This window comes from Aspergillus luchuensis, chromosome 4 (assembly GCF_016861625.1).
Source record: "Aspergillus luchuensis IFO 4308 DNA, chromosome 4, nearly complete sequence".
Taxonomy (NCBI): Eukaryota; Fungi; Ascomycota; class Eurotiomycetes; order Eurotiales; family Aspergillaceae; genus Aspergillus; species Aspergillus luchuensis.
Window position 1 is genome coordinate 513,132 of NC_054852.1, and position 14,247 is coordinate 527,378.

The 14,247-nt window shown below is 47.2% G+C and overlaps 4 protein-coding genes across 4 annotated transcripts; all 4 read left to right on the forward strand.

Moving 5' to 3' along the window:
* Positions 1-1,001: 1,001 nt before the first annotated feature.
* AKAW2_40205S (uncharacterized protein) lies at positions 1,002-2,979 on the forward strand (the record flags this gene model as incomplete). Its single annotated transcript, XM_041688510.1, has 3 exons — positions 1,002-1,173; positions 1,232-1,384; positions 1,448-2,979. 3 exons carry the CDS (start codon positions 1,002-1,004, stop codon positions 2,977-2,979), a joined length of 1,857 nt encoding a protein of 618 aa, XP_041542288.1.
* Positions 2,980-3,539: 560 nt separating this feature from the next.
* AKAW2_40206S (urate oxidase) lies at positions 3,540-4,597 on the forward strand (the record flags this gene model as incomplete). Its single annotated transcript, XM_041688511.1, has 3 exons — positions 3,540-3,676; positions 3,739-4,385; positions 4,461-4,597. The coding sequence occupies 3 exons, from the start codon at positions 3,540-3,542 to the stop codon at positions 4,595-4,597; spliced, it is 921 nt and encodes a 306-aa protein (XP_041542289.1).
* Positions 4,598-9,385: 4,788 nt separating this feature from the next.
* AKAW2_40207S (hydrophobin family protein) lies at positions 9,386-9,875 on the forward strand (the record flags this gene model as incomplete). Its single annotated transcript, XM_041688513.1, has 3 exons — positions 9,386-9,656; positions 9,713-9,786; positions 9,852-9,875. The coding sequence occupies 3 exons, from the start codon at positions 9,386-9,388 to the stop codon at positions 9,873-9,875; spliced, it is 369 nt and encodes a 122-aa protein (XP_041542290.1).
* Positions 9,876-11,225: 1,350 nt separating this feature from the next.
* Positions 11,226-14,114, forward strand: AKAW2_40208S (argonaute/piwi family protein; the record flags this gene model as incomplete). Its single annotated transcript, XM_041688514.1, has 3 exons — positions 11,226-12,228; positions 12,285-12,553; positions 12,630-14,114. 3 exons carry the CDS (start codon positions 11,226-11,228, stop codon positions 14,112-14,114), a joined length of 2,757 nt encoding a protein of 918 aa, XP_041542291.1.
* Between the last annotated feature and the right edge of the window lie 133 nt (positions 14,115-14,247).

Genomic DNA, 14,247 nt, shown 5'->3' on the forward strand with positions numbered 1-14,247 from the left:
GAGGGCACAGTCAGATGTCAGATCCTGGCCCACTGCTTCCGCTGTGGATCATGCCGAAACAGCCAGGGCGTCCACTAGACATGGGTCGGTGGAGAGCTGCACCGAGTGCCCTCATGAACAGACTTCAGGGCTCTTCTGGACCAATGTTAAAATGTTTTTTGGGGATACACTTCGCGTGCAGGCCGCAGACACTTCATACCAGCACTTTTGACTTGTTTTGAAAGACACCAACACACACCTTTCACGTTTTTGTTGATTTTGCATCCATGCCGAGTTGAAGGATTCGATCGTCGGGCCTGACCCCGAGAACGGCCTAGCAGGGTTACATTGTGTGTCTAGCCTCATATAAACTGGCGGACAGCATGAAGACTAACAAAGCGGCCCCCATTCATTCCTTCGCATCCTTCAGTCTTTCCGCTGATGGCTCTCACCCAGGCCATTCAAGTCATCTCCGACTCTCAACTAAATGCATTGAACAACAAGTGGCGAGCCAAATTCGTGTGCGAAACCCAATTCCTGTTTGCAAGTTCACGCTATTCCTAGGACGTTGGTCTCCGCGTCTGTCATCATAGTAGGATACGAATGAGCATCCTTCCTCACAGCTGAGCGGCTCAACAATGATGCCAAAGGATTATTCGCACGGTCGTATTCGAAACAGTGGCCCGTTCAGCTCGATTTCCAGACCGGAACCTGATTCTGGATTCGTTGAATATCAGTGGCAATGCGCATTAGCGCCTGCGTATCGTCAGATAATTCGGCATTTGCAAAGGATGACTTTGAAGAGACCAGACCTCTCGTATGGTGACGGTGCTGCTGATGTACTTTTGTAAGTGCACTTGAGGTGCATCATGAGGCTTCACCTGGGGCCAAATATCACATCGGTGGAGGTATAAAGGGGATGGGAAATCCACGGCATACAGCCCCTCATGCCAGGCCGTTAAGTCACTTTGACATTCTCACTTAGAAACCCAAAAAGTATCGTTCATCATCATTATTTCACCATGACTATTGAAACGTATCAATTTGGCGGCTTCAAGTCGCAGAGGACGGATGTTCTTATTGTTGGCGCTGGTCCCGCTGGATGCATGGCCGCGGCAACGTTGCAAAGATACGGCATCGATTTTTGCCTAATTGACAAAAGGGCCACGAGAACACAAACTGGGCATGCAAGTGGTACGCCGATAAATTTCCCTCTTGTTGACTTGACGAGAAAGCTGATCATACTACCAAGCATTCCAACCTCGAACCCAAGAGATCCTGCAGACGATGAATGTACTTCATGACCTTGACAAGAGAGGGCATCGTCTTACCGAAACTTCTTTTTGGATGCGTGATAGCACGGGCGCCCTAGTCAGTAACTTCACCGGCGCTGAGGTGGTCCATGGTAAGTTCTTCCGCAGACGATGAGGCGGTTATGTGAAATCCGACATAGCTGACTTTTCAAAAGCCACGCCGTACCAGTACCTTTTCAATACCGACCAAGGCATGACGGAAGATGTATTTGAACAGTACTTGAACACCAAGGGGCACAAGGTCCAGCGATTCATGGAACTTATTCATTATGAACACAGCCCAGAGCCCGAATGGCCACTCACAGCGTATATCAAAAATAATGCTAGCGGGGCCATCGAAGCATGGCAGACGAAGTACATCTTAGGTACCGATGGGGCGCGAAGCGCTACACGCCGAGCTACCGGTGTGCAATCATCCTCGCAGGGCGGCGAGGACGTTTGGGCTGTCGCGGACGTTTATGTTGATACGAACTTTCCCGATTACAGAAGACGTTGTGCCATCCGAACTCCAGATGGTGGTTGCATGTTGATACCCCGCAAGGATGAGGGACTCCGGATTTTCCTGCAGGTGGATGAGAGAAGTCAGGAGCACCTCAATGCAAACGGAGATTCGGCACAAGATGCCCTTACTGGAAGCAGTGCTTTCAAGCTCACCCAGACCGTCCAGTCCCACATCAGCAAGGTCATTCATCCTTACAAGATGAATATCACCGACATTGTTTGGATTAGCCAGTACCGTGTTGCGCAGCGAGTTGTCCATAATTTCAGTGATCCGACCAAGCGAGTTTTCCTCCTTGGAGATGCATGTCACACACATAGCCCTAAGGCAGGACAAGGAATGAACGTCAGCATTTCAGACGCATACAACCTCACATGGAAGCTGGCACTGGTCATGAAAGGTGTTGCAAAGGCATCTTTGCTTGAAACGTATGAACAAGAAAGACTTTGGGTTGCCCAACAGCTTATTGAATTCGACGCCTTGTTTGCCCGTCAATTTGGACAAAAGGATAAACTTGACAGTCAGAACCTCCGCGAGACATGGGAAATGGGACATGGCTTCACAAGCGGGTGTGGGTATGAGTACCCTCCAAACTTACTTGTTAACCGCGATGTCCGGATTTCCATCAACAACCAAGCAGTGGAGCCGCTCACGCCGGGCAAGCGTCTCTTACCTATCGATCTGATCCGACACATCGACGGCAATCATGTTCGCATGCTCGACATCATGCCATCCAACGGCAGATTCCATCTCTTCATTTTTGCCGGCAATGACCTAGCTTCGCCTACCCTACAGAATCTCGGAAATGCTTTGGACTCACCTCATTCGCCAATGAGTCTCTTCAATCTTCTGCCACTGGAACTTATGCAACGTTTCCGTCATGAGGACATCACAACGGACTCAGTTCCATTCACCAACAAGGCATATGTTCTTGATCTTTTCCTGATTCATTCACAGAATCACCTGGATATTCAACTGGGAGATATCCCTGCTCCATTCTCCTCAAAATGGCCCATGAACGTATATTCTGATTTTTCTGGAGCTGCAAAAAGCCAGCTCGGTGTCTCTGACGACTCCGGTGCTTTGGTGGTGGTGAGACCAGATGGCTATATTGGACTTGTCACTGGCTTGGACAATGTTGAAGATGTGACATCTTATTTCGATGGCTTCTTGCACCGGCGCATTTAGTGATGACAAGAAACCGCTGAAAGGGCAAAACGAGTCTCTGTAAGATGCCAGCAAAGGCCAGCTAAATATCCTACAACACAGGTTCAATATCATAGCCTTCTATGGATTGATTGTTGCTCAGCATTGAAATTCACTGTAAATGATTGTGTTCTCATGGCGTAACTCACAAAGCCCGGGCGTTTATCCGATCTCTGACAAATGTAGAAAAGGTTGTCTGCACTTGCTCGATATTTATGAATATAAGACCACCTGTCTCGAGAGAAGACGTACTATAGTCATTAAGAGAATGACATCTATCATACATCTTCAAAATGGCGCATCACGTTACATCGCTATCAGTACCCCTGTATATTGCCTTATCCGACAGTCTGAAGCTTATCCATTGAAGAGATAGCGGCACCACCCGTGAGTTCAGGCCTCTCCGGACGTCGGAGGTGCCCGACTGCAGCACAGACAGCATGGAGGTGCCTGAGTGATATATCAACAACTGAGACCGCGTTTCTCGAACCGTACCATCTCGACTTGGAACAAGTACCTTTGTTAATAACTAAACCTTCAGCATGTACGGCCTATCCGATGCACAATATGGCAAAGACAACGTTCGGCTATACAAGGTCCACCGTGATGCAGGAACGGGTGTGCAAACTGTATACGAATTGACAGTCTGCGTCTTGCTGGAGGGAGACATTGAATCTTCGTGAGACACTCGTCACGACATTTCGCTATATATCAAATCCCAACTAACAATCAGGCAATAAGTTACACCAAGGAAGATAACAGCGTCCTTGTAACTACAGACGCAATTAAAAACACATGTTACATCGTTGCCAAACATAACCCCGTCCACCCTCCGGAACTATACGGCTCGATCCTCGGAAAACACTTTATCACCCAATACAACCACATCCACACAGCCCACATCGACATTATCTGCCATACCTGGGAACGAATGACCATCGAGAACGAGCCACACCCGCATTCATTCTTCCAGGATGGGAGCGTCAAACGACCGATCCGCGTGGATGTTTCCAAAGCTTCAGGCATCGATATCACGTCGGCTATTTTTGGCCTCAGTGTATTGAAGAGCACCAGGTCTGAGTTCTGGGGATACATCAAAGATGAATACACGACATTGCCTGAGACGTGGGACCGCATTCTGAGCAGTGACGTGGATATCAAGTGGAGATGGAAGCACTTCGAAGACGTTGCGGGCGTTAAAGCGAATGTCTCGCATTTCGTTGAGGCGTTTGTAAAGGCGAGAGACGCATCCTTCAAGGCGTTCGCGGAAGATAATAGCATGAGCGCGCAGGCGACACTGTACAAGATGGCTGAGAGGTTCTTGGACTGTGTTCCTTTGGCTGATGCTGTGGAGTATTCATGGCCTAATAAACACTATGTGGAGATAGGTAAGCTTCCGCAACGTTCCGGCGTCTTGACCGCATACTGCTTCTTTCTGACATACTAACATTGAATCTGAATAGACCTGAGCTGGCACAAGGGCATTCGGAACACAGACAAAGATGCAGAGGTGTATTTGCCGCAATCGGCACCTAATGGGTTGATAAAGGGGACTTTGACTCGTTCTACTCTCGATAAGAGCATATCTGCGAAGCTTTGATCAGCTTTGGGGAAGATATGTTACAGAACAGCCCTTAGCCCGCGCCGGTGTACCAGAAGCCTTCTTATACGACATAACACAACACTATACTTTCAAAGCAGCCCCTCGGATGCATTAGATAAATACTGTTGCATAATATAAACGAGCACATACGACCATAGGGTGTGGAAAACAGGGCTTCCCGTCCGCTCAGCCGTACTTAAGCCACACGCCGGGAGGTTAGTAGTTGGGTGGGTGACCACCAGCGAATCCCTTCTGTTGTATGTACTTCGCTTTTTGTGTTTTATTTCTTTGTCTAGAATTGCTTGCTTCTCTCGGGTGGCTTTTTGATGTACGGAACATCTATGAGTCTGCATTATGTATGGTGTGGGGCGAACTAGCTCACCAATGCGTCCTACCCGATGAGATAAACAGGCTTTGCCCGCATCGGGAACAATCTACTTCGGTTTCTTTAAATGCGAGAATAAATATTTGCCGTCTCTTGCAATTCAGTAGTCCTTCCTCTAAGGGAACTCTTGGAGCAGTACTCAGTTTTGATCTAGCATTACATCCAGGAAGGCAGTGTCACGCCAAGAAGACATCCATCACACCTTGGGGCAACCGTAGTACGCGCATGTCCGTGAACGCAACGAAACAATGTGAGTCATGATCTTGATGTAATGATCGGGGTATAGGGATGAAGGCAGTTAGCACTAACTCCCCAGTAATATGAAATGCTATAACTTCGTCATTGGCTGGGTGCTGTGACCGGTAATTGCTACTAAGACGGTAAAAGGCAGAGAATTTGCAAAGTTCTCCTGTTTGGGGATATTCTTAATGTTGTTTGGAATGGCTGAGTGTCTAAGTGGACCTCTCTTTGGCTTTAGAGAGTATGTAACGATCGCAAGTGGAGGAACTCTGGGAAACACTGTTATTATACCGAATGCAGACTGTACTGCTGCAGCATCTGTCCTGGGTGGGCAATAGATGAGCCGATGGTTTGATTGTTAGTATTACGTCCGGAATATCCAGTTCAGTGCATTTAGTGGTCAAAAAGTCTGTTTCTCACTCATAGAGAAAAAAATGCGCAGGCATGTCCCTCTTTCCCAATGTATGATAGCATATAATCATATAGCATCATCAGTCCCTCATTTTCCTGTTTATTATACGCTATCCTCACATGTGATTCTGTTTTCGGCAAACGCACAAATGCCCTTGGCCATCGCAAACTGTAGCGGCACATTCGTCGCAAGTACCAGGCATTCTCCGAGATCTCCTGACCATGTTCTTCCGAAGGATAGTCGAATGCTATGACATAGTTGATGCTACATACTTGGAGTCATGATATCAAATGCTAGACGGTAGTATTCATGTTCGCAAAAACCTTGAGTGTTTGCTATACCCTTTTCGGTCACTATGTGAATAGGAATGTGCAGTCAACCTCTTGCGAGATAGGCTGGGCAATGTCCTGGCCACTGACGGAATCGTAGCCTGCAGCTCTCTAGCCGAATATAGTAAGCCCGAATGAGGGAGAACATATATTCAGTGACATGCTGCCACCGATCAGGCATCCATCGTCTTCATGTTGCTGGCATTACCAGCACCGATAACCCTGTCTCTCAAGAAAGGGATGTCTAGGTGATGAAATAGTGGAAAACTCCTTCAAACCTACACTCCTCTGGATTACAGCTAATAGGGGTCCTGTTTCTGTTGAACCCACCTGGCTTCTACCTTGCCTAGACACTCGCCTTTGAGGGCAGGAATTCCATGTACAGGTAATAAAACGGCGGTTCCTTAATACAAGTCTCGTTATTTTCAAACGTGAAAGATTACCACGGTATTCGGATCGGTAACCGACCGGAATTTGGCGCTAAGAAATGATCAAACCTTATCGGGCGAGGAGACAGGCGGGGCCCCAAATCCCCCAAGAACCCCCTTGCGTTGCCAGTTACGGACTAGGTAAGTGATAGACAAGTCATATCAATTAGAATTCGCACTAACCACTGCTTACTTAGGGTTCATTCCAACTTTTTCGAATCTCGTGCCTGGCATGATGGCGCCCTTGGCTTCTTCTTTTTCTTGGTGGCTTGGAGGGGTTGGTGGCAATACCTGCCATGATTCGAAGGGTTTGAGGGCTTTGTTATCTGTGCAATGGATACAGCAAGGCTTTCCAGTTTCATTCCCCTGTGGGTGAGCCTTTGTTGAATTTTTTTTTTTTTTTTTTTTTTTTTTTTTTTTTTTTTTCGCGGGTGCCTGCGTTACTTGGGGTTAGATTTCTGACGATTGAGTCTGATTCGGAGGGCCAATATGACCTCAGTTATCGCATATACTACTGCCCTGTGATTACTAGATCACTGTGCTGGAACCCCATTATTATAGACATAAATGATAGCTTATGTTAGTACCTGCAGCGTAAACTGTACCACTTGCGTCCATTAAGCCTTATCAATTGCCGTAGCATTTGTGACTAATTATCATAGTCATCAACTTATGGCCTTCATGTTCTTCCTACTCTACCCTATAGTCTTACAGTCGACCCAACTAGTAGTAATGAAACATAAATGCTCTTTATATTTGATTATTGTCTGGATATTATTGATATCAAGTAGCCTCTGTCATTATTGGCTTCTTCAGTCCAAATTACCATAATGTAACGACGGAACACAACTACTATCTGTGCATATATATATATATATATATATATATATAGGCCCCTTCCTGGTACTATGTATTTCCATCACACATAGTACTACAATCTCGGCACAGACTAGCTATATATCATATATTGCTCCTCAAAATTTACTATAGGTGATTAGAGATCTGAATATAATGTATATATCGCAACCAAATGTGTGTAATAGCCTTACACTAGATAATAACATGCAATATACTGCCTAATATTACGGGTATATCGACCTGCACGTAGCATGCTCTAGACTTTCGCGGGCTTATGCTGTTGAAATCTCACACATATACTTTGATGATTGTATGAGCAGATTGAGATTGAGTGAGTGAGTACAAGAGTTCCAATGGAGCTTTCTATGTGAAGAGGTGATGTTAAAAAGCAATCTGTTCGTTGTCATTGTAATCTACTATAACTATCCTTCATAACTAGCTATGAATGATCCCACGATAAACGTCAAGGTCTAGCTTTTCTCATAATTATAGGTCCCTGATAACACAGAAAACTCAGCATCATGAGCTTCCCTGTGCTACAGTTACCGTAGGTATTATCCAGCCCCAAAATCATCTTCCCCTACAACCCGGCCACAAAGTCACAATGAAGTATACCCGTTTGCTAAGCGCAAAACATGTATACTTCGCCGTGGCTTCGTGGATGAGACGAAGAGAAGAGACGTGGTAGATGGAGCCGGAAACCAAACTACAACTCGCAGCCAAGCGAAGCTCTGGGGAAGAAAAGAAAAGAGAGATCGAAACTCAACGGTGCTTGGTTTATATATCTCTCGAAGTGCTTAATCGCTTGCCCTACTGCGCCCCTGGTACCTCGCAGGCTCCAAGACTTCGCATTCCTTGCCCGCTTTCAGACGGTAGTCCGTGGTCGTGAAGTAAACTAACGCGAATGCGAACTGACTCTCTTGCTTCCAAGGGGTGCACGGTGAATACCCAAGGCAATTTGGAATTTCGAGAGACATTATTAGACAAATTCTCAAAGGCTAATCGAGTGTCTGACAATTTTCAGGGCAGGCAAATTGTTGCCTTGCTCAGGGTCATATGAGATGGATTGGCTGAGATACAGTACCTCATGTCTACAGACACCAATAAATCTTAGTATCGCCTAGCATTTTTAGCATTCAATCTTGGCGTCTTGGCGAAGGGGGAATCTAGATACTGTCTAATCCCTGTATAGGACTTAGGGAGGCAAACCTTGAGGATAGTTTACAGAAAATCACCGGAACGGTGGCTGAGACCCAACAATGAAGGGAGATTGACTGATAGTGCGAAGTAACCCCGAAACATACGAAATTAGGCTCAATGAAACCTGTTTTCCTGATATTCCAGACTCGGCTTGAATTTTTACCTTAGGCTGAAGTGGATTCCCTTGCCACTAACAAGCTTCCGTACTGAAAGCATGTATGAAGCTCATGCAAACGTGCCAAGCACATAAATGCACTGCGGGTGGGAGGACTGCAAGGTACCATTCTGGCCTTCGCTTCCCCACAGCCGGGCTAAGAAAAAGGGTATCCCTAGCGAAAGCAGGTGCAGCGTTGACACAGGGTACTCCGCCAAGCTATTAAACCCTCGTTAAACAGACTCATATACTACACTGGTGCGATACAAGGGATGTTATCAGAGTCATGAACTTGTTACATTGAAACTCCTCGGTCCATACTGAGCAAGAATTCCTTCTGGTACATCCACGCGCCAAGTCAAAACCTCAGCTGTTTGCGTCTAGGCACACGCGTACATTCCCGTTCTAACCATGGCAGATCTATCTTCATATCCTTGGAAGGGTCATAGTCCCAAGGCACAATTCTGTAAAGACATCGAGGTTTAGATGATCGTCGTTAACTGGTATGGGAGAGCGAGAATTGGATGTCTCAGTCACAGTGACCCATAACACGAGAATTTTGTAGGGGCTCGCAGCAATCCAAGAACTAAACATAGTAAGAGAATGAGAGAAGGGAGTCTCCACCTCGAGCTATAAATCTCGTCGAAATCCCCTGCTAGAAGTATCATTCATCATCAACCATTCACTCGCTCATCAAAGCAATCCTTCTCTGTCTCTCTCTATCTAAACACTCGTTTCTATACAAGAACACTCGTTCAATCTTCCAACAATCTTTCAAAATGAAGTTCGCTGTCGCTGCTATCCTTGGCTTCGCCATGACTGCCGTTGCTATCCCGGCCGCTAAGGGAAGCCAGCAGAAGCTGTCCATCGACGATGCTTCCGGCCAATGCTCGATTGGAGACATCTACTGCTGCAATCCCGACAACACTGAAGAGTCCGACGGTGTTCTGACCAATGCACTCAGGGAGGGACTTCTCATTGGAAGTCTCGTCAATGGCAAGGGATCTGCCTGTGCTCCCACTTCGCTCATCGGGGATCTCAATCTGCTTGGTAAGCATGCCTCATTTTCGAGGAGGGATAACAAGAATCAGACTAACAAGCTTTAGCTTTTTTCGAAAAGGGTCAGGATGGCGGCAAGTCCTACTGCAAGAATACCATTGCGTGCTGCCCCAATGGAAGCGTAAGTCTATCATCAGCTAATGTGAACAAGTAAAGCTTGCTGACTTGGACTCTTGCATGCAACAGTGCGCGGCCCTTGACGGATACTAAGTGGTCTCATGATCAGCTTTGCTGGCCTCGTGCAAACAACGCAGGCCCAACGGCAACAATCCGCTTAAGATCAAGCTTTGTGGATCTTTCATATCAGCTCCAGCCGCTAATTGATTTCGTTTTAATGGCCCAAGCGTCCTAGACCTTGATTGGCCGATGTACTTTTGGCTTTTGTGTCTTTTTAGACTAGAGTTTAGTTTAGCTTACAAAAAAGAAAGGGGTTCGTCCGTTTCGCACAATAAATTAACAGAATTCTAGCTTTTCCGGTGTACCGATAGATTTAGTACGCCTTCTAGTGTGTAGACAAAAAGCGCCTCTGTATAGGTCGAGTGAAATCTTATACCCATATCGTGTACATCAAGCCATAGTTCAAGAGACAGACTGCTTACCAAACTCTCGTGTAGAACACTCCACATCTGCGCGACCTTGCTGCGCCCTTTGGTCTAGCAGGAACGAATATCTAACCTTGATCGCTCACTCAAGCCCGGGGTCCTCCCAATAATACTCTCCGTACAGTGCTTTCTATTATCCCTACGATATCGAAATAGGTCAAGACATTTACTGGCAATGCATATTGAGTATTTTAACAAGTCCGAAGGGACAAAATCTCGGTCGTGGCAGCACATTGGCGCATTTTCCCACGCAAGCAAATCAATCTCTAATGGCATGTTGAAATGGCTTGCATTGCAGGGGGATTCGAAAGCATGACAACATAGACTGAAGGGATATTTTTGACCATGTTAGACTGCCAGACTACTGCGCACTGACCTCTGCGTATGGGGGTAAATACGTTCAAAACCGTTCTAGCCCATATTTCCAGCCCTAATTTTTGTGTTTATTCCCCGAATGGATCTTAGCTGCATGCAGCAATGTCTCAGTCCCCAAATGACTCGCACCCTGTTCAGATCAGGAAACAGATCGCTAGGGAGCCAAGCCGCATTAGGGCTATCGATGGTGGCGTATGTAATGCCGCCACTGATCATACGGCCTTACATACCTTACATACCTTACCACACCGATCTGTAATTCTGATACAACGTAATCTTGAACGTAGGGATTTTGCTTGCTGTAACGGTTCGTTTACAGTCGCTAATAGAACCCTTTTCTTCTTGATTCCTTTACTTACCGGTAAAAACTTCTGGCGTAGCATACCAAAAGCGATCCCATTGATGTCTGGAGGAGTAGTTGCCCCTTGGTGTCTTGGGTGTGTTCTTCAGTTATATGAGAAAGTCGCCATTTTAGGGTCTTGAACGATCTTAACCAACTAACACTTGGCACTGTCTTTTACCTCCATAGTAGCAGAAGACGAAGTTTGGCTGCACTTTTCATAGTAGCAGTCATTGTGACCAGATGACTGACAATTACGTCAGGCCATCCAAAAGGCCAGGTTATGGCACTCTGGGTCGTCCAATCAACCTTTATGCAAATTACTTTCAGTTGAACTTCCAGCCTAATCTCCAATTACACCGATATGAAGTGCGCGTTTCACGATCAGATCCTGATGCGGTCGTGATTTTGAGCAGACAATTAGTGACCCAGGTGATCCTCCAGCTTCTCAAGACGGAGCTTGTGCAGTTCCAGGAGAGCATCGCCTCCGATGGCTACCAGAACCTCATCTCAAGTCGCAGTTTACCCTGCTGTGACGGTCCCTATAATGTGGTATATCAGCATGATAGCTATCAAGTCATTCTACTACCAGCTGGAATTCTTCAGTTTCCCCAAATCTATCAAGGGCTCAAGGGTGATATAAGGGACCAAGGGCCGCCGCTGACCGAAGCACATATCCATGCGTTGAATATCATTCTGGGACACCAACCCAAATTCTCACCACACATCAGATCTGCCGGTACGGGAACTTATCTCAACCTCGACTCGCGGATGAGCCTGGGTGCAGGGCTACATATTCTCCGGGGACTATTCATCGTCGCTCGTGAAGCGCAGGGCCGGCTGTTTGTCAATGCAGCACCAAAAATTGCAATCTGCTATGATGACTGCCCGCTCGACAAGATTATCCTGATGCACATGCGCCAAAACGGACCAGACATGAATAAAGTTGTTGCACTGCTTCGGAATCTCCGCGTCCAGCTTACGCACCTGGGTATGCGCAAACGTGCTGGAAAATTCGCGCCGCGGCTCAAGACAGTAATAGGTTTGGCAGCACCAGGAGATGGTTACAGTCTGGTATATCCCCCTAAGGTGCCATGCCTCGGGGCAGGAGCTAAGGAAGTCCAATTCTTCCGTGAATCACGCTCACAAGGCCATGAGCTTGGGGACGTAGCGGTTTTGGGAAGTCGAAAAAGAAAGCGGCCTACGCCTGAAGGGTATATCACTATTTTCGAGTACTTTCGGTCAGGTACGAAAATTATTCGCGCCGCTACTAGCCTGGGTTCTGACCGAATTACTTCATAGTCTATAATATTACTGTGAGCGATCCATGGCTTCCCGTTGTCAACGTTGGGACCCCCTCGAATCCTTCCTACTTGCCTGCTCAAGTCTGTCGGGTACTTCCTGGTCAGTCTGTGGCTGCATTTATAGCCGCCTCTCAGTCTCGTCAAGGCGCCCGTATCGATACATCTCGTCGTGGGACCAGAAGCACTGCGGTTTCTCAGATCACCTCGATAGAGACAGAGCTCTCAGATATCTTAGGCATGGCTCACCCCGATAGAGGAGCGGACTTGGTAAGTGGAAGTTTAAATGACCTGACAAATTTAATGACCAGCACTAACTCAAGCTTTCCCTTATGTATATACTCAGACTTCATTCGGAATCACTGTTGCACCGAGCATGGCGAGAGTGTCCGGTCGCGTTTTGGACTCCCCTGCTTTAGAATATCGACAGGGACAGCGAGCCTCTGTGCGCGCAGGAGGCTGGAATCTACGTGGAATGAAATTCGCCGGGAGCACGTCAGTCTCCCAGTGGACCTATTTATGGCTTTCGACGCCCGGTCGCTCCCATGGTATAGGTCCAGAAAAAGCTCTCATGGAAGTCGCTATACGGAAGTTCCGCACACATCTGAAGTCACTCGGCCTCAATATTCCTGAGCCTAGTTGGCCGGGTATCTATGTTAGCGTGACTGATAGTGCTTTACGACGCGAAAGTGATGCCGACAAGCTAGCCCATGCTCTCGCGGCCATAGTCGAGTCATCAATGTCATTCCTACTGATTATTCTTCCACAAGCTGCAGAAGGTCTTTACAGCAGAATCAAGTTTCTTTGCGATGTTCAATTTGGTATACGGAACGTATGCGTGGTGGCGGACAAGTTCCTTCGATCCAATGAACAATTCCTGTCGAATGTTGCTCTGAAGCTCAACTTGAAGCTTGGAGGGATTAACCAGAAGTTGTTTGCTCGGAGCCTTGACATAATAAGTGACGGTAAAACTATGGTAGTTGGGGTTGATGTAACGCATCCAAATTCAGGGAATCTTCCAGCACGGGCTCCCAGCGTGGCCGCCATGGTAGCCTCTGTGGATCGTTACTTGGCGCAATGGCCAGCAGAGATATGCACTCAACCCGCCCGTCAAGAGCTGGTCACGCAGCTTGGTGTACTTCTCACCTCGAGACTAAATGCATGGCAGAGGCGGAACCATGGAAAGCTCCCTGAAAATATCCTGCTATACCGCGATGGAGTTTCAGATACACAATATGGGAGTGTCCTCAGCGTGGAGCTCCCTCAGCTACGCAAAGCATGCAGAGACTTATACGGTAGTTTGAGTCTTAATGAGCCTCGAATCACCATTGTCATTGTGGGGAAACGACACCACACCCGATTTTTCACGCCCACGAGGACAGGTCAGCGCAATGGCCGGTCATTTCAAGACACCAATCCCCCCAACGGCACCATCGTTGATCACGGTCCAGCCATTAGCAGTAGGGTCTGGGACTTTTATTTACAATCTCATACTGCCAGCCGAGGAACCGCTCGCCCTGCACACTACGTGGTGCTCCTCGATGAAATTTTTCAGTCCTATCCCAACGATCTGCAGGCTAGAGGCTCTCCTAATCCGGCTAATGCCATCCAAGCCTTGACCCACAATATATGCTACGTCTCTGGTCGCGCAACAAGGGCATCCAGCATCTGTCCACCTGTGTTTTATGCCGATCTTGCGTGCTTCCGAGCGCGCTTCTATGTGGAGGAGCTGCTTCGTCGATCCTCCGGAGACGCTGGGTACGTGTTTTCTCCGGATCAGCTGCAACTAACTTTGCATGAGAATGTGAAGGATACCATGTTCTATATTTGAGCACGTGGGCCACGTAAAATTGTGCAGTGGCCTTTCGAGCAGTGAAGGTATGAGATTGGTAAACAAGTGTAAGGGTCAATAGAGTGGCATTTCTGCTGTAATGTTACCATGCTGTAAATTTCGAATTACCGTT